Source organism: Eleutherodactylus coqui, chromosome 4 (assembly GCF_035609145.1).
Source record: "Eleutherodactylus coqui strain aEleCoq1 chromosome 4, aEleCoq1.hap1, whole genome shotgun sequence".
Lineage (NCBI taxonomy): Eukaryota > Metazoa > Chordata > Amphibia > Anura > Eleutherodactylidae > Eleutherodactylus > Eleutherodactylus coqui.
Window position 1 is genome coordinate 34,536,144 of NC_089840.1, and position 26,938 is coordinate 34,563,081.

Sequence of the window (26,938 nt, forward strand, 5' to 3'; positions counted from 1 at the left end):
ATGTGTGTATAATTTCTTTTTTTCTATATATATGTTTTTATTAGTCTTTTTTTTTATTTTTAACTGGATTTGGTTGCTTCAGTTTGTATCGGTTCGATATCCACTTTTTTTTTTTTTTTACTTTAAAAAGATGAAAAAAATGAATTAGACTGTAGGCCGGATTCACAATAAGATTTGGCTGGCTCAGTCATGGTTTCCATTCTCCATTTAGAAAACTACATCTGGATATGATAAACCAGGATGGAACCTGAGTGGCACAGAGGATGGCGCTTTTGCTATCCAATGTAAAATACATCACAGGTACGGAAATTGTGATATGGAGACCTTATTCACCCCTATGTAGCTGTCCTAGTTCTATCCCATGCAATCTTCTGTATGGAGAATAGAACTAGCGTTGGAGAGATTTAGTAATCTGGTTGGAGTTCACATCCACTGTGTCTCCATAACCCGGTGCTGTCCTACACTTTGGGCTACCTGAAGGCTTTCTCACACCAGCTGTTGTGGCCTTGGCTCTGCCCCATATTTATTCTTTCCCGTAAAACCTACAGTTTTCAGGTGGACAGATTTATAACTAAGGCGTACGACATAATGCATCATGGGATAAAGTAATAGGAAAAGGCATGTTTATTCATCTCCATATAACATCCAGCCTGCATCGCTCCCCAGCAGGGGTACATTGTGCGAGGACTTGGGAATTTCTTTAGTTGGTGAATATTGCACTAACCATAAGGCACTCTTCAAAGTTGTTTTTTTTTTTCGTTTTAGCAGACTATGAGATAAGAATTGTATTTTCCACCAGTTTGAGCATCAAGCACAATGGGAGCTAGCTGAAAGACAACGATGAGTCTTATCAGGATCGCGTGCTGAGTTCTCAGTGGGATACCGCTGATACTAGTGTTTCAGCTGGTACCCCGCTCGGAGAACACAGCCGGAGTATGAAGAAAACCGCGCTCCCGCTGTGTTATGCATACCCCGCTCGGAGAGCACAGCTGTATACCAGCTGAGTGCTCTGTGAACACAGCAGGAGTATGCAGAAGACAGCGTTCCAGCTGTGCTCTGTATACCCCACTTGGAGCGCTCAACTGGATACCAGCTGCGTGCTCCAAGAACACAGCAGTTCTCAGAGCGCCTAAATTCACACAACGATTATCACTCAAAAGATTGCTTTTGACCAAATCTTGAGTGATAATCGTTGTCTAAACAGGCCTCTACTCTTGTCCAATTTTTGGAGGAGAATAGCACACATCACTGTGTAGTTGCCCACATGTTGCACAGAACACAGGCTGAATGTCCATGCGCTGACCAATCCAAGTTACACTCAAGAATCTCGGGCACAACTTTTTTTAATGCCCATTTTGCATGTACCCTTACTCTTAAATCTCAGCATGTAAGAAGATCTTCTAAGAGTCTGCAACATTTCTAACCATCATAAAGCTACAGTCTGGAGCAGATTACGAGGGGCTGAGTCCTTCACTCCAGGGCACTCTGATGTCTCTGAGGTGGATCCACAACATGACCAGTGGGACTGGCCAGGATGTCCTTTATGACCATGACCACAACTCTGGAAACCACCTATAGAGGATGACAATGATTAAGGACATTAAATATGTCTAAGTGAACCTTTACGGAGTGAAAGCACTTACCAGGCATTGTCCCACCACAGCCACAGCGGGCATCCTTCTGGCCACCACTGGAACAGAACGTGCAGCAATGATAGATCCCACAATGCTTGCGTGATGTTCCCCTCACTGTCACAGTAAAAGGGGAGCCCTGTGAAAACAAGTGGCATGACCATCTCCAGTAAAATAAAAACTAGAACTATGCCCATGTGGTGGTCTCTCCACCTCTTACCCTGATATGACGTCCTTTCATACATATACTTATGGAAATCTGACCCGGCTCTGTTGGGATGTATGAGATGTGGTATGTTCCATTTTGGCTATCCTGAATGGAAGGCTGCAGACATCTGTGGAATATATAGACCAATCAAGCATTTCTCTTTCATCCCCAGACTGGATTCTGGGGGATTGGGGTAACATTTTATGTAATAAATAATGACAGACCATATGCGGCTCTGCAGTGTAATGGTCACAGAATAATAACTGAGCATTCATGAGTAACAATCTTCATTCAATCAACAAAAGTGTCTATTATCAATACTAGAGCCTCCGCTACCTAGGCAATGTATTCTGGAGAGAGGAAATGTAACCTACTACCCTGGCATCTATTCTGGAGAGAGATTATGTAACCCACCAACCTGGCATCTATTCTGGAGAGAGAAGATGTAACTAACCACTCTGACATCTATTCCGGAACAGAGAAACCCACCACCCTGGCATCTATTTCGGAACAGAGAAGCCCACCACCCTGGCATCTATTCTGGAGAGTAGTGACCATCTACTACCCATGCATATTTCTGGAGAGATATGTAACCTACCACCCTGGAATCTATTCTGGAGAGAGATTATGTAACCCACCAACCTGGCATCTATTCTGGAGAGTAGTGACCCCACCCACTATCCAGGCATATATGTGGAGAGATATGTAACCTACCACCCTGGCATCTGTTCTGGAGAGAGATTATTTAACCCACCACCCAGACATCTATCCTGGAGAGTAGTGACCCCACTTACTACCCAGGCATCTATTCTGGAGAGGAAAGATGTAACCCATCACCCTGGCATCTATTCTGGAGAGCGAAGATGTAACCCACCACCCTGGCATTTATTCTGGAGAAAGGAGACACAATATTTACCCGGATATCTAATATGGAGAGGAAATACCTAACTCGCCACCCAGGCATATATTCTGACAAGAGGAGACCCAAACTACTGCCCAGGCATCTAATATGGAAAGATGAGAAGCAACCCCCTGCACAGACATATTTTTTTAGATAAAGAAAACACCACCCAGGCACCAATTCTTGAAGAAGAGACACAAGCCATCGCCCGGGCATCTATTTTGGAGAAACAAGACTCAGCCTTTTCCCCAGCATCTACTCTGGAAAGAAGAAGCCCAACCCAACACCCATATATCTAATCTGGAGAGAAGAGACCCAACCTGCCACCCAGGCATCTAGTCTGGAAAGAAGAGACCCAACCTAACACCTAGGTATCTAATTTGTAGAGAAGAGACCCAATCCGCCACCCAGGCATCTAGTTTGGAGAGAGAAGACACAACTATCCACCCAGGCATCTATTCTGGAAAGAGGAGACACAACCCAACTCCCAAGAAACTATAATCTGTACCTTCAGCATTTAGAACTTTTATGGATGGTAGTAATAGACTTCAAGAAGCACATATGAGAAGAGAAGATATGATGCACTGATTGTACCAGCCACAGAGAGGACTGACCTGCCGGATTCTTTATGCAGAATGGTAACCCTAGGTGGCGCCCCTTTATTTTCCAGCTGATCTCCAAATGGAGTGCTACAGGTGAGGGTGAAGCTGCTGAGTTTTCCTTGGTGCACAAACTGTAGACCTGAGTAAAGTTATGGAGGACACAGGAAATCAGGAACCTTCATAAATGTCATTGCATTCCTATAGCAAAATAAGGAAGTGTATAGACAGATCACCTGGTCCTCTGACTTGGCACCTCTCGGGATCTACACCACATCGCTGCACCATACCATACATCTGATACCCTCGACATAGTCCTGCCTCCTGCTTGGCATTGAATACAATTCTGTCAGCCTCTGCTTGTTCCAGTTGGCTATGATCTCCTTGGTTTAGCTGTTTTAAGCGGCCAAGTACTAAAGCCTTGGCTCGTACAATATGAAGATCTGGTCCATTGTCTAGTAGGTCTCGAGTGAACGTGGTGGCAGTATGCAGGTCTGTCAGCTGCTGATGTATCTTAGCCCTTCGTAGGCTCAAGGCTTGCTCCTTTTGGAGCATTTCCTCGTCTATATCTTGAAGGAGTCGGACCCTGTGCTCCTGAATGGCACGTATATAACCGTCTGAGAAGTCCTCCACTTCCTTGCGCAGAAAGTCCACACTCCTCTTTAAATCTTCTCCTGCTTCTTGTATGGTATGAAGTGCAGCTTCCATGGCCTCCAGCTGAGGTTCAGACTTTATTAATGCCCCTTGCAACTGTACTCGATGCCTCCCTGCAATTTCCGTAACTGGATGAATCTTGTGTCCCAAGTGCTTGACCAAAGCACAATCCCGACAGGAGAGAAGACCACAGGACTCGCAGAACAGACGCAGCTCCTCTAGAGGATGGAGGGTGCAGGTTGGTGCTGGAGATAGAGAGGAGCCTGGGGGGAGATCCCGCAAGGGCAGCAGTGAATGACCAGCTGTCCGCTTCTGACGCCTACATAAGAAGGAAATATTGTAAATATCAATTAATTTGATGCCTATTTTACATCCTAGAATCTCCTCTGCACTCTACACTTACCAACATTATAATTATGTGCACCCCACTCCCCAGAGAGAGATAGTAATCATAGAGGCTACAGTAAAGGTACCTTTACCCCAGGCGATTATCGCTGGTAATTGGCAAATTCGGGTAATAGTTTTCCCGTGTACATACCTCCAACAGGGCACTGAATGACAAATCCTTAGGATAGGCCATCACTTGTACGTTGGCATGGTTTCACTGCCTGGGATCCCCACCAATTAGTTACAGGAAGTGGACAACTCTATTCCTACTACAGTGGCTAGGCCTGGTATAACATGAAAAGTTCCCATTCACTTTAATGGGAACCTTGCCTGCAATACCAAGTCTGGCCACTGCAGTAGAAATGGAGCTATTCCACTTCCTGCAGAAATCAATCCGCAATCCTTGACAGTGAACGCACACTGATCTTCTATTGATGACCTATCCTATGGATAGGCCATCTAGAGTTTATAACTGGACAACTCCTTTAAGTGATGTCCGTACATGGGGCGGGGCTCTGTCTACCTCTCAGACATGATACAGAGGTTGGTTGTCATCAGTAATATATAAATAGCTGTTCATGTAGTATAAAGTATGTGAACCTTGTGTTTGATCACAGTGTCATTATATTACTATTATATTCAGTGATGCCGAAGGGAGGACGACTCGTAGACTTTTTTGGGGATTTCCTGATTTTGAAGGGATATTTTCTTCTATTTTGGGAGCTGCGCTGCTTAAAACTGTAAAGGTACCTTTACCTGGTACGATTGTAGCTGTTACCTCTCCCCGCTAGTCCTCCACTGCTGGCTCCGGTCTCAGAAAGCTTGGATGTCCCGTAAACCTACTATAGCAGCCAATGACAGCGCTCAGCCATGATCACTGTCATTGGCTGCTGCAGCCTGTTTGTGGACGGGCTCCGCCTGCAGAGTGATGTCACGGGTAATGTAACTGCAAATTTGTTATTTTATACCATGGGGGACCCAGTGACAGGGGTCTCCCATAACTCGGACAACCCCATTAATATTAAATAATTACCCAGATCTGCCGAAACAATAGACCTAATTCTCCAATCTCTGTGTACTTCTCCCCCTATAGGTGCAGTACGGTACAGCAGTCTTTAAACCTTAGCTTTTTTCCTTTTACATAGGCAACATAGGCAAATATATCGGTCGGATTCCCGCGCTGAATGAACAGCGAATGAGAATTCATTTGTTTATCGTTCAGTTTATGCATCCGTAAAAACTGAACGACGATCGACCCATGAAATCAGGCAGTTGTTCAGGAACGATCATCGCTGTGACGAGGGGCATCTGCACCCAACATGTCATCCAGTGGAAAATCGCCCTAAAATGACACAGCCTGAGGGTATCTGTGGGGAGTCAGACCAAAGCAGATGATTAGGGTAGTAGTTGTGCAGTGGGAGTACATTCTGATCAGAACATCAACAGTTAATGAGGATGACGATTTGGGCGTTGTTATAAACTAGAGTGGGGACTGATACTTTATACAGGCTCATCTCTTCCTGTTGTGGTGTGACACAGAGAGATAACGAGACTAACGGGCAGCAGAAGGGGAAGATCTCAGGGCACAGGAGAAGGCGTCGCACTCGATTGTATCACAGAGGATATCAGACATATCAGCACAGCAAGCAGTATTACAGGGTTAGATACAGCAGCTCAGCAGACCGTATCACATGAAAGAATTGGATACAGCAGCTCAACAGACAGGATTACAGATGATAGAATTAAAGGTGCTTTTAGATGGAATGAATCATTCACAAAAATCGTTCACATGAGCGACATTCAGTCTAAATTCCAGCCAATGTCTGAACACCAAACGAGAATTGTTCACTTTTTTTGTTCATCGTTCATTTTTGCATAAAAATCACCGGAAGGTTGCAAGTTCAATCCCCGCTTGGTTCAGGTAGCCGGCTCAGGGTTGATCTCGAGGTCAGTAAAATGAGAACCCAGCTTGGTGGGGGGTAATAATTACCTGAAATTATTGGATAAAGCTGGAGCTATACAAATCACAAGATTTATTTATTTTTATACAGCGAATGTGAATGACTGAATGATTTCTTGTTTAACCCTTTCCAATCCACTGTCTGACGTCTAAAGACATTATGATTTAAGGCTGTACAGCTCCGATGTTGGAAGACGCCCGTCGGGGTTCTCTTACTGTATATTGCCAGCCTCTCTGCTGTCGGAGCCTATTCAACGTGTCACCTTATGCAGTACTGGCTTTAGCCAGCAGAAAGCGCCCTTTTATAATGGCAGAAAAAGAGTAAGCCCCCTAGGAAAACCAGGATACAAATTGAATTGGAAAGGGTTAAACGAGCCTGTATAAACATAAGAATATGTTTAGTTATATTATAATGTGCAGAAGGATAGGACTGACCGTCACATAAAAGGGTCCTTTTTGACGAGCCGATTCTCATTTGAATGAGCGACTGACATTACCGTTAACTCGTTTGCTCTCATGCAGCCTGTTTAGACAGCAGATACATCGTTGGCTCATTCAAATGAGAATCATTGTCTTTTATTCGCTGTATAAGTGAATGTGAACGACTGAACGCTGAGCGCTGTATAAGTTGAATGATAAGCGAACGGTCCAACAATGATTTTCAGCGCTGCATAAAATGAATGGCGAACAAAAAGCGAGCAATTCTCGTTCATCGTTAAGTCGTTGGCGTGCCTTCAGACCGAATGATGATTGTTCACTTTTGCTCATTTGAACGATAATTGTTCCCTCTTAAAGCAACTTAAATCGCATATCTTATTAAAGCCGTTTAGACTGGTCTGGTAGAGCGTGCACGCACTTTTAGGATTGAGCATGGTCACAGAGTCGTGGTCGCCCAGCAATCTATCACTTCTAGTTTGCCATGTGCGTGTGGACACTCCCGGTGGCCATGTACTTCCACCCATGTGCGCTTCATGTAAGCAGGCAAGCGTGCACATGCCATTCTGGTTGGAACGCGCACACGCACTTCCGGTCCTTTCATTTTAAATACCGTTGCCTATTACCCTGTTTCCCTGAAAATAAGACATACCCTGAAAATAAGACATAGCATGATTTTCCAGAATTGTTGAGGATGCAAAAGGATTTTTCAGGCTTTTTGAGGATGCTTGAAATATAAGCCCTACTCCAAAATTAAGCCCTGCTAACAGTTAATTTAAAAAGTCAATTTAAATAGTGTCCAGGCAGCCATACATGTAAAAAGGTTAAACCTTTTTGAACAAAAATTAATATAAGACACTGTCTTATTTTCGGGGAAACACGGTAGTAATATGTCTTATAAAGTATGCTTGGAAAAGGAGGCAAACTTACTCATAAGACCTCCAAAACACGTTGCACTTTCCTGTACTGCCTTATCCTGGGTCGTGGAATAAACTGGAGTTGTCCTTACTGTGTGATCATTATCAAAGCAAACATGGATATCTGAGGAGGTTTGCCTCTTCCTGCGGACCCCTCACTCAAGTAAGTGTCTTTCTTGCTACTACCACTCGCACACCTGGAGCGCTGGGTTCTTTTATAATTTGTAGTCCTTACAGAGGGATTGGTTGGGCTACTAAGATGTGGGCCAACTAGTCCCTGTAAAAGAGCAGTGGTGGGGTGCTGAAAAGTTCTCAGCCCAACTGAGAAGAGAAAGAGCTAGGGTCAAAAATTTAATGCTATTCATCATATTCCCCCTGAAGTTTCAAAAAGAACTCAGATGTTGGGTCACTGAAAAACGTCTCTGTTGCTGATTCATCATCTGAGAATCATTCAAAAATTTGCATCCCTTTATTTAAATTTGGAAAGAAGTAATAGCGTGATGGATTAAAATCTGGTGAGTAGGGTGGATGGTCTATGCACTGAATACCCAAATCCTTCTAAAGCTCCATTGTCTTGACAGCCTTGTGTGAAGGAGCGCTGTCCTGAAGAAGAGGCGCCTTTTCACAGATTTCTGCGAGACATCATTATTTTGCCCCTTCTGAAGATAGTTTGTTAATAAAATACCCGTGCTATCTCAAAAAATGGTGGCCATGACCTTTCGAGCTGACCATTGTACCTTCAATTTCTTGGGCCATGGAGATCCAGCGTGCCACCACCGTGAGGACCGTTGTTTCCAGTGAAATCCTGGCCCTGACTAGTCTAGCACCAATGACCGGGCCTTGTTGGAAGTTGCTCAGATTGCTGGATTTTCCCATCTAATGTGAATTCACACTGGAAGGGATCCATGGAAGACTTGCTCGCTTAATTTTAGGTTGCACTCCGGGGTCACAGATCTAATTTTCATTGGGTGTGCCAATCCTGAAAGGGCCGGGGACTCTAATAAAGTAGCTACTCAGTTTGTACCAAAGTGGGATGCTGTGCTTAATGGCTACGGACTGACATAATAGTTGGTCAGCAGTTTTATTTGCATGGCGTAGTCAGATGTACTGGCAATGCCATGTTAGTAGTTTGGTTTGGAAATGTATGAACAACTGGCTGTTACCATGCTTCTATTATGGGCCTATGCTCTAAGACCCTTATACAGGGTTATTACAAATCAACTTCCCAATGTGACCCCCTCATTACTCCCATTTACTGAGACTCGGATACAGAAATCTGGTATGAATGGGAATATACACTCAAAAACTTTCATTAAGCAAAACTGTCTACGATAAGACGTCCTTGTTGTTCATAGCAACCAATCACAGCGCAGCTTTCATTAAAATGGCGACGTTCTTCCTGTGAGAGTATGCTAACTGTAATGGAAAGTGATGGTTTCATGGAGTTTTTAAGCGATGAAGCCGCTTTTCACCTTTCGGGCAACAAACATATTTCAGAATCTGGGGGAGGGGAAACCCACCTGACTACATGGAGGGTACGTGCGACTCCTCCAAGGTTGAATGTGTTTTGCCCTATAACCAGTAGGAAAGTGTACGGCCCCTTCGTTTTCCATGAGGGAACAATCCCAGGGATTTCGTACCTGGATACTACAGATATGGCTTCTGCCGCAGCCGGAATAGGAGGTCTCAGGTTTCATCTTCCAACAGGATTCCCCCCCCCCCATTATCACAATGACGTCAGGAGCGAGCAGCGACTACCAACCAGATGGATCAGCCGTGCAGGTGGTGATGATAGTGAACTTCTTCCTTGTCCTCCATGTTCCCCGGACCCTACACCTCGTGATTCTTTCCCTAAGGGGAGTGTTAGAGCCTACATGCTACCCTTACCACCCCCCATGATCTGCAGCATCCCAGAAGCCTTTGCATCAGTCAGTCGTGATCCGCTACAACGTGTATGGCAGGAACTTGACTACAGGCGCCATCTGTATCCAGTGATAAAGCAACACTGATCACCTCTGAGTGGGAAACATTTTTGATGTTATGCAAAAAACTTTTTGAGTTTCTGCTTCTATTGATATCAAATGTATGTATTTTAGTGTCATTAGATCTGAGTTATGAGGTGTTCCCACTGGGAAGATCATTTGTAATATCCCTGTACAAAGTTGCCATTTTTTAAACCTACTTTGTATTATTTCCTGCAAAGATTGGCACACTCAAAATACTCCGTATACCTTCTGCTGAATACTTTGAGGGTGTAGTTTTTTAAAATGGGGACATTTTTTGCAGGGTCCCTTAAGTCCTGGCACCTCTCTAAACCTTGTTTGTGGCATAAAAACAAAGGGTACATGGCAGGCTAAGGCAAATGAGCCGTTTAAGAGTCATGTCAGCTGGAAATTTGCAAAAAAAAAAAAAAAAGAACTGAAACAAGTGAAGTGAAACTTAGTGAAAATATTGAGAAACTGCTGCTGAGATATCTATAGGGAGAAGCATGCTGATCCCTGCGGGGAAAACTGGGGAAATTTATTGCTCTATTGTTGGTTCTCCTCCCCCAAAAAGTCTTATAACGCAAAAACTATGCTAAAAATAATCCCAGAAGTCCCCGTGTATCGAGAGTTCTGCGGAGCATCTGAGGTAGGAATCGGTGCAGAGCAACCACAAAAGTAAGAAAATCCCCAGTAAATATAACTTCACTCAGACAGCTCCCTACAGGAGTCATAACCTGGCTTATGACTAGTTATGGAGTGACAGCTCCCCTATCACGGTATGAATAAGCTGATTTGCATTGTATGACATATTTTTTTTAGTTCTATCCCCTAAATCTTCTTCAGAATGACGATCAAATATTGATATATGCAGACATGGTAACAATGAGATTCTCAAAGCACAATCGTTAACAATCCCTAAGAGAAGGAAGAATAGGAAGTATTTAAAGAGACCAGGATGGATGAACACAGTAGTTGCACACATTTTAAAAAACAAAAGAAAAATATGTTTATCAAATGGAAAGAAGGGGAAATATCTAAAGAAGAATATAATGCAGTCTGCAGAAACTGTAGGGCAAGTGTCAGAAAAGCTAAAGCTAATAATGAATTGAGGCATGCCACAGAAGCCAAAAGCAATTAAAAAAAAAGGATTTTGGGGGTATGTCAAAAGCAAATGAAAAGTCACAGATGCTATAGGATGCTTACAAGATGAAAATGGTGAATTGGTTAAGAATGATGTTGAGAAGGCCGAACTTTGAAATTCTTATTTTGTATCTGTTTTCTCTCAGAAAGTAGATGGAACATCAACTGATCTTCCCTGTGCTATTGGGGGAATAAAAGAATGCAGGCTATCTGTAAGCAGAGAGATGGTGAGGGAACACTTAGCTAACTTAAATGAATTCAAGACTCAAGGTCCAGATGAATTACATCCTAGGATACTAAAGTAAGCAGCGCTGGTAATTGATGGACCACGCGCCATAATTTTTGAAAATTCCTTAAGAACAGGAAAAGTCCCAGAAGATTGGAAAAAGTCAAATGTTGTCCCTATCTTCAAAAAAGGGAAGAAGGTGGATCCAGGAAACTACACGCCTGTGAGCCTGACTTCTATACCTGGAAAGATCTTTGAACAAATAATTAAACAACATGTATGCAAGTACTTGGATGAGAATGGAGTAATTAACCAGAGCCAGCATGGGTTTGTAACAAACAAGTCATGCCAGATGAATCTAATTTCCTTCTATGATAGTATCACTGACTGGGTTGATCAGGGAAATGTGGTGCATATAGTTTTTCTTGACCTTAGTAAAGCATTTGACAAAGTATCTCATACCATACCTATTGAAAAAATGACCAAATATGGGATTAACAAGACAACTGTTAGGTGGATTCAGAACTGGCTGAGTGATCGTACTCAAAAGAGTGGTCATAAATGGCTGCACATCCAAGTGGAAGAATGTATCAAGTGGGGTACCACAAGGCTCTGTCCTGGGCCCAGTGTTGTTTAACATTATTATAAATGATCTGGAGGAGGGAATTGATGGAAAACTGATCAAATTTGCTGATAACTCAAAACTAGGAGAGATAGCTAACACTGGGGAAAAGAGAAAGAGTATTCAAAAAGATCTAGAAAAGCTTTCACAGTGGGCAGCGACTAACAGAATGGTATTTACCAAGGAGAAATGTAAAGTCCTACATCTGGCCAAGAAAAATGAAAAAAGCACATACAGAATGGGAGAAATTGAGCTAAGCAGCAGCACATGTGAAGAAGACTTGGGTATACTAACAGATCATAGACTGAACATGAGTCAACAATGTGATGCAGCAGCCAAAAAGGCAAACACAATTCTGGGATGTATTAAGAGAAGCATAGAGTCTAGATCACGTGAGGTCATTATCCACCTCTACTCTTCCTTAGTCAGACCTCATCTGGAATACTGGGTCCAGTTCTGGGCACCCCACTTAGACAAAGACAAACTAGAGCACGTTCAAAGAAGAGTTACTAAGATGGTGAGTGTTCTGCAAATCATGTCATATGAGGAACGGTTAAAGGATCTAGGAATGTTTAGCTTGCAAATAAGAAGGCTGAGAGGAGACTTAACAGCGGTCTACAAATATCTGAAGGGTTGTCACAATGCAGAGGGATGAGCCCTATTCTCATTTGCACAAGGAAAGACTAGAAGCAATGGGATGAAACTGAAAGGGAGGAGACACAACTTAGATATTAGAAAAAACTTTCCTGACAGTGAGGGTGATCAATGAGTGGAACAGGTTACCACGGGAGGTGGTGAGTTCTCCTTCAATGGAAGTGTTCAAACAAAGGCTGGATAAATATCTGTCTGGGTTGATTTAGTGAATCCTGCACTGAGCAGGAGATTGGACCCGATGACCATGGAGGTCCCTTCCAACTCTACCATTCTATGATTGTAAGCATAAAGGCCCATTTACACAGAGCGATGATCGCTCAAAAATCGTTCAAATGACAGTTTGAATGACAGCTTTGAGCAATGATTTTGCATAAACTATTAAGTAGCTACTCAGTTACTTAATAGCTTATTAGCATGTAAACGAAGCCTTTAGCTGAATGCAGTTAATAGCCGGAGGGCTCTTATCTGCATTAAGCTCCATTGTTCTCCGGCAGGTTAAGTAGCTGAAACAGTACTATCAGCACTACCGGCGGAGAACTCAGTGTGTGGTCCGAGATAAGACCGCACAATGATTTTTAGGCTGGCTTGAATTTAGCGATCAACGAGCAGTGCACGATGGCCGCGCGTTTAGACACAAGGATTACCGCTCAAAAGATCGCTTTTGAGTGATCATCACTCCGGGTAAATAGGCCTTGAAACAACATGTATGGGGGTCACTTACTTTTTTACATGACTGTACAATCATCTGAATAGAATTTTCAATGAAAGATGAGAATGTGAAGACTTGAGCTCCTCCCCTCCTTCTGTGCTCCCCCAACCTTTACATCTAGCCTCATCCTGAGTTCCTCCCTTCAGTATTGGCAGAGGTGGGGTACCTATTTTTTACAACTGCATAATGAATCATCATCTGAATACACTTTTTAATAAGGAAAGGTAACTAAACGACTTATGCTCCTCCCTGGATCCTGTGCTCCTCCCTCTTTTTTTTACTCCGGCTCCTATGCCCTTCCTCTTTATTCATTGCCCCTCCCTCTTCCAATGCTCCTTGCCATGAGTAATCCTAACAACATGTTTTACATGTGGTCATACATATGTGATAAAATACCTCCTTCCTTGGATACTTTGATTACGACATGATCAATAAGATGCCCACCATTTTTCTCCCATCATCCCTAAGACCCCCATTCCTCACCTGTGTGCCAGGCAACAGAACTCGCACATGGTCACCCTGCAGTCCTGGCACCGCCTCTCTCCCTTACCGTCTCCACATAGATCACATGGCATCTCATTCCCACCACACCGTAGTTTCTCGAGCAGCACCTCTGTCTGTGCAAGTAGATCTGGTACTAAATCTCTGATCCCTCCCGGTGGTAAGGACACTTCGGAGTCACACACCGGGCATAAGACGCTTTGCTGGCTTGCTAGTTTCTGCCCTCTTTCCAGTGTGCCAAAGGGTTCCAGGCTTTGGAGGCAGCTCATACACAGAGTGTGTAGACAAGGCAGAACACGGGGGTCTGAGAACACGTCTTGGCACTGCGGACAGCGAGATGGGCACAAGACTGTCGCCGTGTCCTCCGAAAGGCCGGTCTGCGCCATATATTCCAATGCCAACTCCTGAAATGTCTATAAAAGGAAGAAGTTGAGAAGTGAAGTAGAGGCAAATAGTTCTAGATACTCTCAGATCCAGAGCACAGTTCTAGACTGCAGTGCAAAAGACCCATGAGCAGAATAGAGGGTGTAGAACACAAAGAGGAATAATCACAGAGCCCACCGGCTGGCCTAGGAGTGCGAGTGTCCCAGGCCTTAGTCACTCCGTGCACCCTCCTCCTCCTCCCCAGGAAGTGTAAGGAATGTGCTGGGCCTGTATACAGGCTGCACACTTATCTGAACGGTGCAGCTGTGCAGTGCAGAATTACTAAATCTTGTGCAGATTCCAGGAATTTCAGTTCAGCCCTCCGGCTCTAAGTAGTCACCCTGCCCCCACCCGTCGACTGGAGGTCACCCAACTACACAAGTATCTGCAGCTCTCATCACACTCAGAGGAGATATAAAAACAGCAGCGGATCCGGATCGATACACATATACAACACCGTATACAGATCTATATAGACACTGATCAGTCATAACATTAAAGCCTTCTGCCTAATACTGCATACATCCCACTTATGCTGCCAAAGCATTGCTGACCCATTGAGGCAAACTAACAAAAGGTAAAAAAATAAATAAAATTCACTACTCTATAAAAAGTAGTATCCTAGGGCTTTCTCACATGAGCGTTGCTTTCCTGTGCACCGCAGGCGTATCTTGCACGCAGCGGTATGCAATGCATTGTGTACTTGCTGCATGTTGACAATCCCCATGCACTATCATGGCATGTATGCGCTCATAATATGTACCAAGATAGTGCATGCTGCGGTCTTATTTGTGCATGCACTTTGCACGCTGTGTGTGAGACAGAGTGGAAAGTAATGTAATTTGTTACTGGGTAATATGCAGTAAGAAACGCTCATGTGAGAGAGCCCCTAGTCATAATAGGCTGGATTCACACGAGGATATTACAGGTACGTTTACATAATATGGACAAGCGTCCTAGCCTGACCACAGATCTACTGACCTGAACTAGTGGAGTACGGCGGGTAGCATGTGCATGGTGCAGCGATGACAGACAGAGGCGGCTCACATGTCCTTTACGTATCTTCTCCTACTAGGCTGCAACAGTCTCTGCATCTGGCTGTTGGCCGTCACTGACTCTGCTAGCTGTAGACTAGATCTTTACCGCTCTGTTGGGGCTGCCTCTTTTCACAGAAGATGCCAGACATTGTTGACGCCAATGTACCTCAGGTCTAACCCCGCTACATACGCTTCCACATTACCATATCAGGTGCTTGTTGTACTCTAACATTTGTCATAAGCAATAGCATTCGCTCACAAGGACCGCCATCCCCTTTCATTAAAGGGATGGCGTCACTCTCACATAGACTTTGGACAACCGGATTTCTTGAAAGACTTGGTGTTTACCAACTTTATTGCACTCCACAATCGCTTAAAGCATCACACTGCATATATGTACACAGGAATATAACACAATTTCTGTGTTGACAACCTGCAGTGTCTTTGCCGCTAAAGCCAACCAGGACGTCTAGAGGGCGCCCTACCCTGTCAGACTCGTGACAGACACAGTCTGGGCTGCACCGGACCTCAGGCTTGTAGCTCCAGTATTTGCCTCACGGCCTCTTTGTGGCAGGAACTGATGCCTTTATCTTTTTTCCTGCCATACCCACAGGTGTTCTCTCCCATTACTTAGCACCTGAATGCCTGTCTACAGCCCCCTATAAGCTATTCTGTACACCGCCTTGCCACAGTATCTATATAGTAGCTTGGTTCTGGTACTGTATATATGTATTAAGCTTGGTTCCAATACAGTATCTATGTAGTAAGCTTGGTTTTCTTACCATACCTATGCAGTAAGCTTGATTCTGGCACTATATCTATGCAGTAAGCTTGGTTGTGGTACTTTATGTAGTAAGCTTGGTTTTCTTATCGTATCTACGTAGTAAGCTCTCTTCTGGTACTATATGTATGCAGTAAACTTGGTTCTGGTATCATATCTATGTAGTAAACATGGTTCTATTATAGTAATGTACAGTCTACAGCCAACTCTATTGATGAGGATTGGAGATACCGTAGCCACAATAATTTTTTTTAATCACTCAAATGCCAAAAAATAATATGGATAAAATTGTATTTATATCACATGATGCATGTTTTAATAAAATAGCACTATTCTATTCCCGCATCCACCCCAAAAAGTGTAATAAAAGTCAAACTAATTATATACACCCCAAAATGGTAATAGGTTTTACACTCAACACAGTGACCCACCTTCAATGTAGCATAGCCACGTACATATGGTTCAGTACAGATGTACTGCCTATGTAAACAATTAAGGGGATAGGTAGATTCCCACCAAAGTCCAAAAAACTCCTTGAAGAAAAAACTGACTGTGATATATGGCATAACAGGCGCACTGCACAATGGTGTTTGGCTTAATGTGTATCTAACTGCATAGTGGGCTCCCAAAATCGATTTCCCTGATGGGCCCTAGGTACAACAGTCCGACACTGAATCAATGTAATCCACTCACCACAAGTCTACTAACTGAAGCTCAGACCATCATAGTATCATATGTATCATCCATAATATACTCATGTGAAACTGGCTGTAGGCCACGTTCACCTTCATCGCAAGTACATATTATTGTACTTCATAGCAAGTATCATAAAATCCCAGATGAGATAGCTCAGGGTGGTCGCAAGGTAAATTGGGAAAAAAAAATTCTTGCAATATCTTTTGGGGTACCCTACTAAACGTTGCCAGTTGGTAAGAAAATGAGGTTCCCAAAGTTTTAAATCAGTTGGATAACATTAACCCCTGCCTCATCACCCTTGAAATTATGACTTTAGGGCATTTTTGTTAAATTAAAAAAAAAATCACAGTTCTTTTTCTATAAAATGAAAACTATTTGTCATACAAAACTGATAATGGTCTCATTTTATTGATAATTTTCTTGCTTACAAATATTACTTTAATCACTTTTTGGGTGTGACTCATAGATTTGAAGAAATTAGGCAATTTTCAGGGGCTTGCGTGTTCCAGGTCTCCAAATGAATGGTATGTTGAATGTAAGTTGAGGCCTTACTTTCCTTGTCACAGACTACTTGCTGTTCTTAGGGAAGGGACCCTTTCTAAAAGGACAAAGGGAATAACCCTACTAGATATCTTCCCTTCTGCTCTTGGGGTGGGGACTTGTGTGGCGATATTTGAATTTCTCTCTCTTCCTTAGTGTAAGCTATCCCTCCTACTTTTGTGTCGTCTGCAAATTTGATTAGTTTCCCATCAATTCTCTCCTCCAGATCATTTATAATAATGTTGAACAACACTGGGCCTAGGACAGAACCTTGTGTTACCCCACTTGATACATTCTTCCCCTTGGATGTGCAGCCATTTATGACCACTCTTTGAGTACAATCACTCAGCCAGTGTTGAATCCACCTAATAGTTGCCTTGTCAATCCCATATTTGGTCATTTTTTCAATAAGTATGGTATGAGATACTTTGTCAAATGCTTTACTAAAGATATACTGTATCCACTGCGTTTCCCTGATCAACCCAGTCAGTGATTCCGTTGTAGAGGGAAATTAGATTAGTCTGGCATGACTTGTTTGTTACAAACCCATGCTGGCTCTGGTTAATTACTCCATTTTTATGCAAGTACTTGCATACATGTTGTTTAATAATTTGTGCAAAGATCTTTCCCAGTATAGAAGTCAGGTTCACAGGTCTGTAGTTTCCTGGATCCAGCTTCTTCCCTTTTTTGAAGATAGGGACATTTGCCTTTTTCCAATCTTCTGGGACTTCTCCTGTTCTCTGGGAATTTTCAAAGATTATTACGAGTGGTTTAGCATTTACCTCCGTTGCTTCCTTTAGTATCCAAGGATATAATTCATCTGGACCTTGAGACTTGAATTCATTGAAGTTAGCTGTGTTCCCTGACCATCTCTCTGGTTATAGATAGCCTGCATTCTTTTATTCCCCCAATAGCACACGGAAGATCAGTTGATGTTGAATCTACGTTCTGAGAGAAAACAGATACGGAATTTGCATCTTGTAAGCCTCCAATAGCATCTTTGACTTTTCTTCTGCTTTTGACATACCCCCCAAATCCTTTTTTATTGCTTTTGGCTTCTGTTGCAAGTCTCAATTCATTATTAGCTTTATCTTTTCTGACGCTTGCCCTACAGTTTCTGCAGACCACGTTATATTCTTCTTCAGATACTCCCCCCCTCTTTCCATTCGGTATACATATTTTTCTTCATTTTTAACATGTGTGGAAGTTCTGTGTTCATCCATCCTGGTTTCTTTAAATGCTTCCCATTCTTCCTTTTTTTAGGGATTGTTAACGATTATGCTTTGAGAATCTCATTTCGCAACCTTCTTGGACATTTCTGTCCTTAAGATCATCCAGCCATTGGATTCTTCCTATCCTCTTTCTGAGTCCATTAAAATCTGCCTTTCTGAAATCCAACCTTGAGGTCTGAGTTTTCTCAGGTCTTCCTCCTTTTTATCCAACATCCAAGCATGGAATGATCACTGCCTCCTAAGGTCCCAGCCACCCTTACTTCCTCAAACATTCCCTCCCTGTTGATAAGAATTAGGTTCAAGATAGCAGATCCCCTTGTTTTCTCTTTGACCTTTTGGAAGATAAAGTTGTCAGCAAGAGCGGATAAGAATTTGTTGGATCCATTACTTTTAGCTGAGAGAGATTCCCAACAAATGTCTGAATAGTTGAAATCTCCCATAATCACTATATTGTGCTTTTTTGGAGAGCTTGGCCATCTGATGTAGAAAGTTTATCAATATCTTCTGCTTGTCCAGGCGGCCTATAGTAAATGCCTACAATGGTGTCCTTTCTGTTGTTCTCTCCTTGTATTCTTACCCAGTTTCTACAGAACTTCTGTGGAGATTAATGTTTTCCTAACATACAATGCAATAGCTCCTTCCCTTTTTGTGGGTCTGTTTCTTATAAACAGGTTGTATCCTTCAAGCTTTGTATTCCAATCATGTGTATCATCCCACCACGTTTCCATGGTGCCTATGACATCATATTTCTCTTCCTGTGTTAGGAGCCCCAATTCTCCTTGTTTCCCATGCTCTGTGCATTTGTGTAAAAACATTTTAGTTTGTGATCGGTGTCTCTTGCTCCTTCACTTTCCTTCTGATTTTTTTGTCCTTGTTCTTTCTTTCCACTTCTAATAGCAAGGTTCTCAAATGTATAGCTGTATATTTTTTACCTTGCCTTTCACTTCCCTTCCCATATTGTTCTAGTTTAAAGCTTTCCTAATGAGTGAAGCAAGGCGCCCAACAAATATATGCTTACCTGTTTTTGTAAGGTGCAACCCGTTTCTAGCAAGAAGTCCATCATATATGTTATTCACTCCATGGTCTAGAAATCCAAATCTTTGCTGACAGCACCATCGACGTAGCCAGTTGTTCACCTCTAGAATCCTGTTCTATCTTCTTATTCCATGGCTATCCACTGGGAACAATCCAAAGAAGGTTTTTACAGCAGCATATACAAGTGCCAAGAAGGTGAAATGAAAAAAAGTCTTTATTCCTCCATATATGTTTCGATCACGCCATGTGATCTTTCTCAAGCTCCCCCCCATGACATTCCCCACATTTAAATAAATATAATGCATTTTGTGCTATCCACTGGGAAGATGGATGAGAAGACCACCTGTGCTCCTAGTTCCTTCACCTTCTTTCCGAGGTCTTCAATGTTTCTGCAGATAGTTGCAAGGTCCTTTTTTACAGTGTCATTTGTCCCTACATGTATTAGTAGGAATGAGTGGCGTTCTGTAGGTCTGAAGAGTCTTGACAGCCTGATTTGTGCATAGGGAAGACAGCACACCTCTCGTGAGGTGCCAGGTCTGCAGACAGTGGCCTCTGGTCCTCTCAATAGGGAATCCCCCACAACCACAACTCTTCTTCACAACAACACTTCTTTTTCTCCATTCAAGAGGGCTCTGTGTGCTTACTACACAGTTCTTTGTGGGTTGCGTCATTTCTTGCTGTACCACTTTCTCCTCTGCTGTTTGTGGGGAGACTCCTTTCTTGCTGTAACTCTTCTCCTTCTGCTCAGGAACCAGTACTGGGTCCCCCTGCGTGAGAACGTCAAAAACAGTATGGGTGCTGGCTGACTCCTGATCCTCTTGCTTCTTTGGGTCACATGCTTCCATTCCTCGGCTTCCGCAGGTACACTGGATATTTCTTTTCCTTCAACATTTTGAAGACTTTCTTCTACTCTGTCAAGGAAATCCTCACCTTCCTTAATAAGTTTCAATGTAGCTATTCTCTCCTGAAGACTCTGCACCTTTTCCTGCAGTAGAGACACAAGCTTGCATTTCTGGCAGGTGAGGTTAAGCTTTTCCTCTGGTAGGTCTGTAAACATATTGCATACGTTGCAGCTCACCAATTGGCTCCTCTCCTTTTCCATGTTGTCAGTTGATGTCCACTTCCAAACGTCAAGAATTGTATTGAAGATATATAACCTGTAAGATACTACTAAGTGTTCAACTTCGGTACCAGCGGTCTAGCGATGTCCTCCGAGCAGCTAGACCCGGCTAATCCCGGCAATCTTCCCGCTTACAGTGATTCTTTGCTCTATTCAGAATGCACAGGGAATGTGCAAATGATCTTCCTGGGGTATACAGTAAGTATATAATATCACAGATGAGGGGATTATAAAGTGTAGGGGTATATAGTAAGTATATAATATCACAGATGAGGGGATTATAAAGTGTAGGGGTATATAGTAAGTATATATCATCACACATGAGGAGGTTATAAAGTGTAGCGGTATAGAGTAAGTATATAAAAAACACACGAGGGGATTATAAACCATAGGGGTATACAGTAAGTATATAATATCACAAATGAGGGGATTATAAAGTATATTTATTCACTGGGACAGATAGGTTCTTTTATAAACTTAGAATTCACTGTGTGGAACCTACTAGCTAGAAATCTAAAATATAACTTTTATTGATTTGCTTTAAAATTACAGAACCCACTACTCAAAACAAGGACAACACATATAAAAGAAACCGGTGTGATACAATAACACCAGGTTACAAAAACTGGACCACTATGGTGCTTAATATTCCTCGCTGCTAGAGAAACGTGACCAAAAAATCACTATAGATCCAATATTGAGCAGACGGTGTATTAAAGGGGTTGTCCCGCGCCGAAACGGGTTGTTTTTTTTGCAATAGCCCCCCCGTTCGGTGCGAGACAAACCCGATGCATGTATTAAAAAAAAAAAAAAAAAAGGATAGTACTTACCCGAATCCCCCGCTTCGGTGACTTCTTACTTACCTTGCTAAGATGGCCGCCGGGATCTTCACCCACGGTGGACCGCAGGTCTTCTCCCATGGTGTACCGTGGGCTCTGTGCGTTCCAATGCCGATTCCAGCCTCCTGATTGGCTGGAATCGGCACACATGACGGGGCGGAGCTACGAGGAGCAGCTCTCCGGCACGAGCGGACCCATTCAGAAGGGAGAAGACCGGACTGCGCAAGCGCGTCTAATCAGGCGATTAGACGCTGAAATTAGACGGCACCATGGAGATGAGGACGCCAGCAATGGAGCAGGTAAGTGAATAACTTCTGTATGGCTCATAATTAATGCACGATGTACATTACAAAGTGCATTAAAGGGGTTGTCCCACGCCAAAACGTTTTGTTTTTTTTTAACCCCCCCCCCCCCGTTCGGCGCGAGACAACCCCGATGCAGGGGTTAAAAAAACAACCCGCACAGCGCTTACCTGAATCCCGGCGGTCCGGCGTCTTCATACTCACCTGCTGAAGATGGCCGCCGGGATCCTCTGTCTCCGTGGACCGCAGGGCTTCTGTGCGGTCCATTGCCGATTCCAGCCTCCTGATTGGCTGGAATCGGCACGTGACGGGGCGGAGCTACACGGAGCATTCTGCACGAGCGGCCCCATAGAAGACTGCAGAAGACCCGGACTGCGCAAGCGCGGCTAATTTGGCCATCGGAGGGCGAAAATTAGTCGGCTCCATGGGAACGAGGACGCTAGCAACGGAGCAGGTAAGTATAAAACTTTTTATAACTTCTGTATGGCTCATAATTAATGCACAATGTACATTACAAAGTGCATTAATATGGCCATACAGAAGTGTATAGACCCACTTGCTGCCGCGGGACAACCCCTTTAATATGGCCATACAGAAGTGTATACCCCCACTTGCTTTCGCGGGACAACCCCTTTAATTACTCTCGTGCATAAAGTGTAGACTGAGAAGAAACCAATATTGTATTATATCAATATCTTCGCCTCCAATATTGCGTCTATTTTCAGAGGAACTTTTTTTTAAAAACTGCTAGAGTGATATAATTTATGAGTGGAATATACAGTAATGTCCACCACTTATAAAAGCGCCGTAGATCATAAGGTCACCAAAATAGACGATATCTGCTGCCGTGGTTCCCACATTTATCTCGTTAAAGCACCTCTCACGCTCATATGTGCATAGAATGGAATTGTTCCTAGCAGGACATCTTAGATTTTCACTTCTGTTGCTAAGACTCCAATAGTGGTTTAAAGACTACCAGCTCTCCCTCATATTTAAAGGAGATGTCTCGAGGAAGCAGTGAATTTTTTTTTTCCCAGTCCCCCCCATTAAGCATACATTACTAAGCCCCCCTGTAAATGACTTTTCTAGCTGGTTTGTACTTACCGTTCCAGCGTTTCAGCAACTTATAAAAGTTTCCCCAAGATGGCCGCCGTCTCTTTTCCCTTCGCTTGCTGCAACCCGACGTGCGCGCTCCCGAGACGCTACCAGCTGTGTGTCCATGGCAACCAGCCGCCCCGCAGCCGCCGACCGGACCCACCGCAGCCGCCGACCAGTCACCCACCACCAGGCAGCAGCTAATCGGCGCTAGCCCCCGGCTCCCCAGCGCTACGCTCCCGGCTCCCCAGCGCTACGCTCCCGGCTCCCCAGCGCTAGACCCTCACCCCAGGTGAAGGCCCCGGAGCCCAGCGCTAGGCCCCGGAGCCCAGCGCTAGGCCCCGGAGCCCAGGTGAAGGCCCCGGAGCCCAGCGCTAGGTTCCGGAGCCTAGCGCTAGGTTCCGGAGCCCAGCGCTAGGTTCCGGAGCCTAGCGCTAGGTTCCGGAGCCCAGGTGAAGGCCCCGGAGCCCAGCGCTAGGTTCCGGAGCCCAGCGCGTCAGTGAACATCACCCCCGACCCATTACTTACCTGGGCGGCTTCTCGGGACAGCTGGACACCTGGGCGGCTTCTCGGGACGACAGCTCCAGTTTCTGCACCTTCCTCTAACAGAGGATGGTACAGAATGGCCGCTCCAGCGCGCTCCCGAGCAGTGACAGCTCGTCTGCGCATGCGCAGAAGAGCTGTAGCGGGGAGCACACTGAAGCAGCTCGTGCTCAGAGCAGAAGACCGGACTGCGCAAGCGCGTCTAAAAAAGCAAGCTGCCAGCGAATTTAGACGGAACCATGGAGACGGGGACGCTAGCAACGGAGCAGGTAAGTGAATAACTTCTGTATGGCTCATATTTAAGACTGGGGACAATAACTTACTTAAACCGCTCGCTTATCTAATTAACAAAATAAACGTCTACCACTTCTTGCTGTAAAACGTGGGGTAGGCCACAGCTTTATTGAATAACTTGTAAATAACATTAATGTTCATAACTTTCTCTGAAAAAACCCTATCCATGCTGCAAAGCTGCTATATTACAGTCCATAAACTGTCCGCCAAGGACGTTCGTAAGCCCCGGTCCTTGGGCTTGCGAACCCTCCTTTCTAACCCTAACCCAGCATGGACTAATTCCGGGCCACACGGGATGTGGCGAATTACTTCGGCTCATTCCGTCCCACCCCACCGACCTTGGCCAGTGCAACCTCCACTCCGTCCTGTATCCCTGATAAAAACGTGTCTAAACCTAGCTCATTGAGGTGGACGCCGTCCTCCCTCAATGCACCTTTTTCCTGATCCTCCAATTCCCAATGCCGCACGGCCACCCCCCCAAGGGAATGCACAAACTGAGACATTTTCATGTTAATAAATCTCCTGCTTTTTTCTATCGCCTCCATGTTCTTTGCTCCTCTCCAGTGCCTGCGGGCTACGATGTCCGACCAAACAATAGTCACCGTGTGGAAACATTCCTGGAAACGCAAAATGTCCTGCTTCATTAAGACCAGAAGGTCCCGGGTCTTCAAACTGCCCAGGTCGTTACCTCCCGCGTGGACGACCAAAACCACTCTCCCGGGGTTACGCCTCCCAATGTCCGCTACCAGTCTTAGCATGTCCGGCCATTTTAGCCCCCGGACTCCGTGCCAGGTTACGGACGTTCCGGTAAGGCCCAAGTCCAATCCCATTGGCCGTACCGCTGCCCTCTTCTGGGCCCAATATACGTATGAGTGGCCCACGATGTGCACCTTCCATGGCTCCATAACTGAGAAAACAAAAACAGTTCCAAGGGCAACGATCTCTTCTTGAGCAAAAACAAAAATTTTTTTTAAAAACGCTAACACAAATAACCATGAACGTTCCCAACCATTAGATCCGGCCTAACGTAGGACTTATACGTCTGAGACTTCCACCTCCCCAGTCTCTTTAACCCTTCTTCACTCATACCGCCCGCATCGGCCGATGTGGCTGCGCCAATTCTAAAAGAGTGCGTGCCGAAATCAGACGCGTCGAAACCTGCTGCCCGTAGGGACCTGCGCAAAACTGCCGAAACCTGAAAACGTGTAAGGGGAAAACCCGACTCGTGGACCAAAAACCGCTCGCCCGGAGGCCTGGCCGCCATATAACGTATTACTGTCGCGACTGGGCACCAACGCGCGCCCAGCGGGCTGATGTACACCCACTCACCTCTGCCGTACACGTCCGTTTTCGACTTTCTTATCCGTACTCGTAGCGCCCCTTCTACTATCATCACGTCGTTGCCGAGTAGCCCTCCCGCCTTGAATCTACTGGCGGGAACGAGCTCGCCTATTCTCAAGGCTGCAAAAAACGCCAGCAAAAATGCAGATCTGAATAGTAACGCTTCCGCCAAGTTCGTGCAAATGCCTTCCAACACCTCCAATAACCTACACAAAACTGGGTAAGTTATAGGACGGCGGGTGTCCACCCGGGCCTTTTCTTTTTTCCACCCCCGAACAATCTGCCGGAAAACAAATTCCTTTGTAACGTCTACCAGACTGTGGAGTTTTAATAAAAAAGCAACGCCAGCAAGATGTTTTTTAACCACGTCGACCGACGCCTTGCTTTTTCGCAACGCCGCTAACATGTCCAGCGTCGCCGCGCGCGCCCTTTCACCCTGTACCATGCGGCCCCCCGCACAACTCAACCACTTCTGCCAAAGCGCATTGTACTGCTTCCACGTTCCCGCCGCTACGGATGTCTCAACTAGCTTCAGCAACTCTGCTCGGCCAGCTTCCACAAGAAAGGCGGGCAGCGTACGCCCTCGGCGTCCGCCTGTGGATGCCGCTCCCTGAAACGCTCCATCTGCGAACGAGAGAGTGCGTCAGCTGCCATGTTCTTGTAACCCGGTACATGCTTTGCGCGTAGATATATGTTCCGCTGCAAACATCTCAAAACCACGTGTCTCAACAGTACCAGTACCGGCAGGGAAGCCGCGGACTGCCTGTTAATTATCTCCACCACCGCCGCATTGTCGGACCAAAAACACAACTTATGATCCTGGAGCTCTTCGCCCCATAATTCCAACGCTACCACCAGCGGAAAAAACTCCAAGAGCGTAATGTTTCTGTTCCAACTTTTCTCCAGCCAGGATACTGGCCAGGGTTCCCTGCACCAGTGGTTCCGGAAAATCACCCCAAAACCCACCGATCCTGCTGCATCCGCAAACAAGCAGAGGTCGGGGCCCAACCACTCCTCCTTAGGGCACACCACTTGCCCGTTAAAGGATTCCAGAAAAACTCTCCAGATATGGAGATCCCTTTTGATTCCTTGCGAGATCCTTATGAAGTGATGGGGCTCTTTTATGCCTACCGTCGCAAGGGAAAGACGCCTGGAAAACACGCGGCCCATGGGAATCACTTTGCAAGCAAAGTTTAGTAAACCCAATAAGACCTGCACTTGGCATAACGTGGCCTTCTTACAGCTCGCAATCTCGTTTACCGTCTGCCGAAGCCGCGCGATTTTTTCCGGCTGTAACCTGAAAACCATTTCCTCGGTATCGATCTCGATCCCCAGGAAAATCAATCTGTTGACCGGGCCCATTGTCTTCTCTTCAGACAACGGGACCTCCGCGAGCGACATCAATTTTCGGAACGTGTTTAACAACAAGGAGCACACGCCGGATGTTTCCGTACCTATAAATAAAAAATCATCGAGGTAATGCGTCACCGATGACATGCCCGTTTCATACTTAAGCATCCACTCCAGGAAGGAGCTGAACAGCTCGAAATAGTAACATGAAATCGAGCAGCCCATCGGCAAACACATGTCAAAGAAAAATTGATTGTCCACTTTGCATCCGAGTGAAAACAATCTGGGTGTATCGGGAGAAGGCGGAAGGCGGATTCGATATCAGCTTTTGCTAATTGCGCCCGCCTTCCCGCTTTTCTTACCAGCGCCACTGCTTGGTCAAAAGAAGCGTAAACTACCGACGCTTCCTCCTTCGATATCCCATCATTTACCGACTCCCCTTTTGGGAAGGATAAATGATGTATCAAACGAAATTTTCCAGGTTCCTTCTTGGGGACAAGCCCCAATGGGGAGACCCGCAAATTGGGGAAAGGCGGTTCAGCAAAGGGGCCTGCCATGCGGCCCGCTGCTACTTCTTTCAGTACCTTTTCTTTGACTAATTCTACATTATCCGTCGCTGATTTTAGGTTCGGACACCACGTGGACGCGGGCTGAAACGTAAACGGTATACCGAAGCCTTCTGCAAAACCCTGTCTAAGGATTCTTGCTTCCTCCTTCCTGTGGTATTTGTCTAGCCACAGGGAGAGGTACTGGCTTTTCACCGGCGTTCGACGCTCCGCTG

General features: G+C 44.9%; 1 protein-coding gene across 1 annotated transcript; it reads right to left on the bottom strand.

The window, feature by feature from the left end:
• Positions 1–606: 606 nt before the first annotated feature.
• On the bottom strand, positions 607–14,179 carry TRIM45 (tripartite motif containing 45). Its single transcript, XM_066599207.1, has 6 exons — positions 13,512–14,179; positions 3,576–4,312; positions 3,355–3,481; positions 1,852–1,966; positions 1,644–1,770; positions 607–1,572 (listed from the first exon to the last, which is right to left on the bottom strand). Exons 1-6 carry the CDS (start codon positions 13,913–13,915, stop codon positions 1,427–1,429), a joined length of 1,656 nt encoding a protein of 551 aa, XP_066455304.1. The 5' UTR covers positions 13,916–14,179; the 3' UTR covers positions 607–1,426.
• Positions 14,180–26,938: the final 12,759 nt, after the last annotated feature.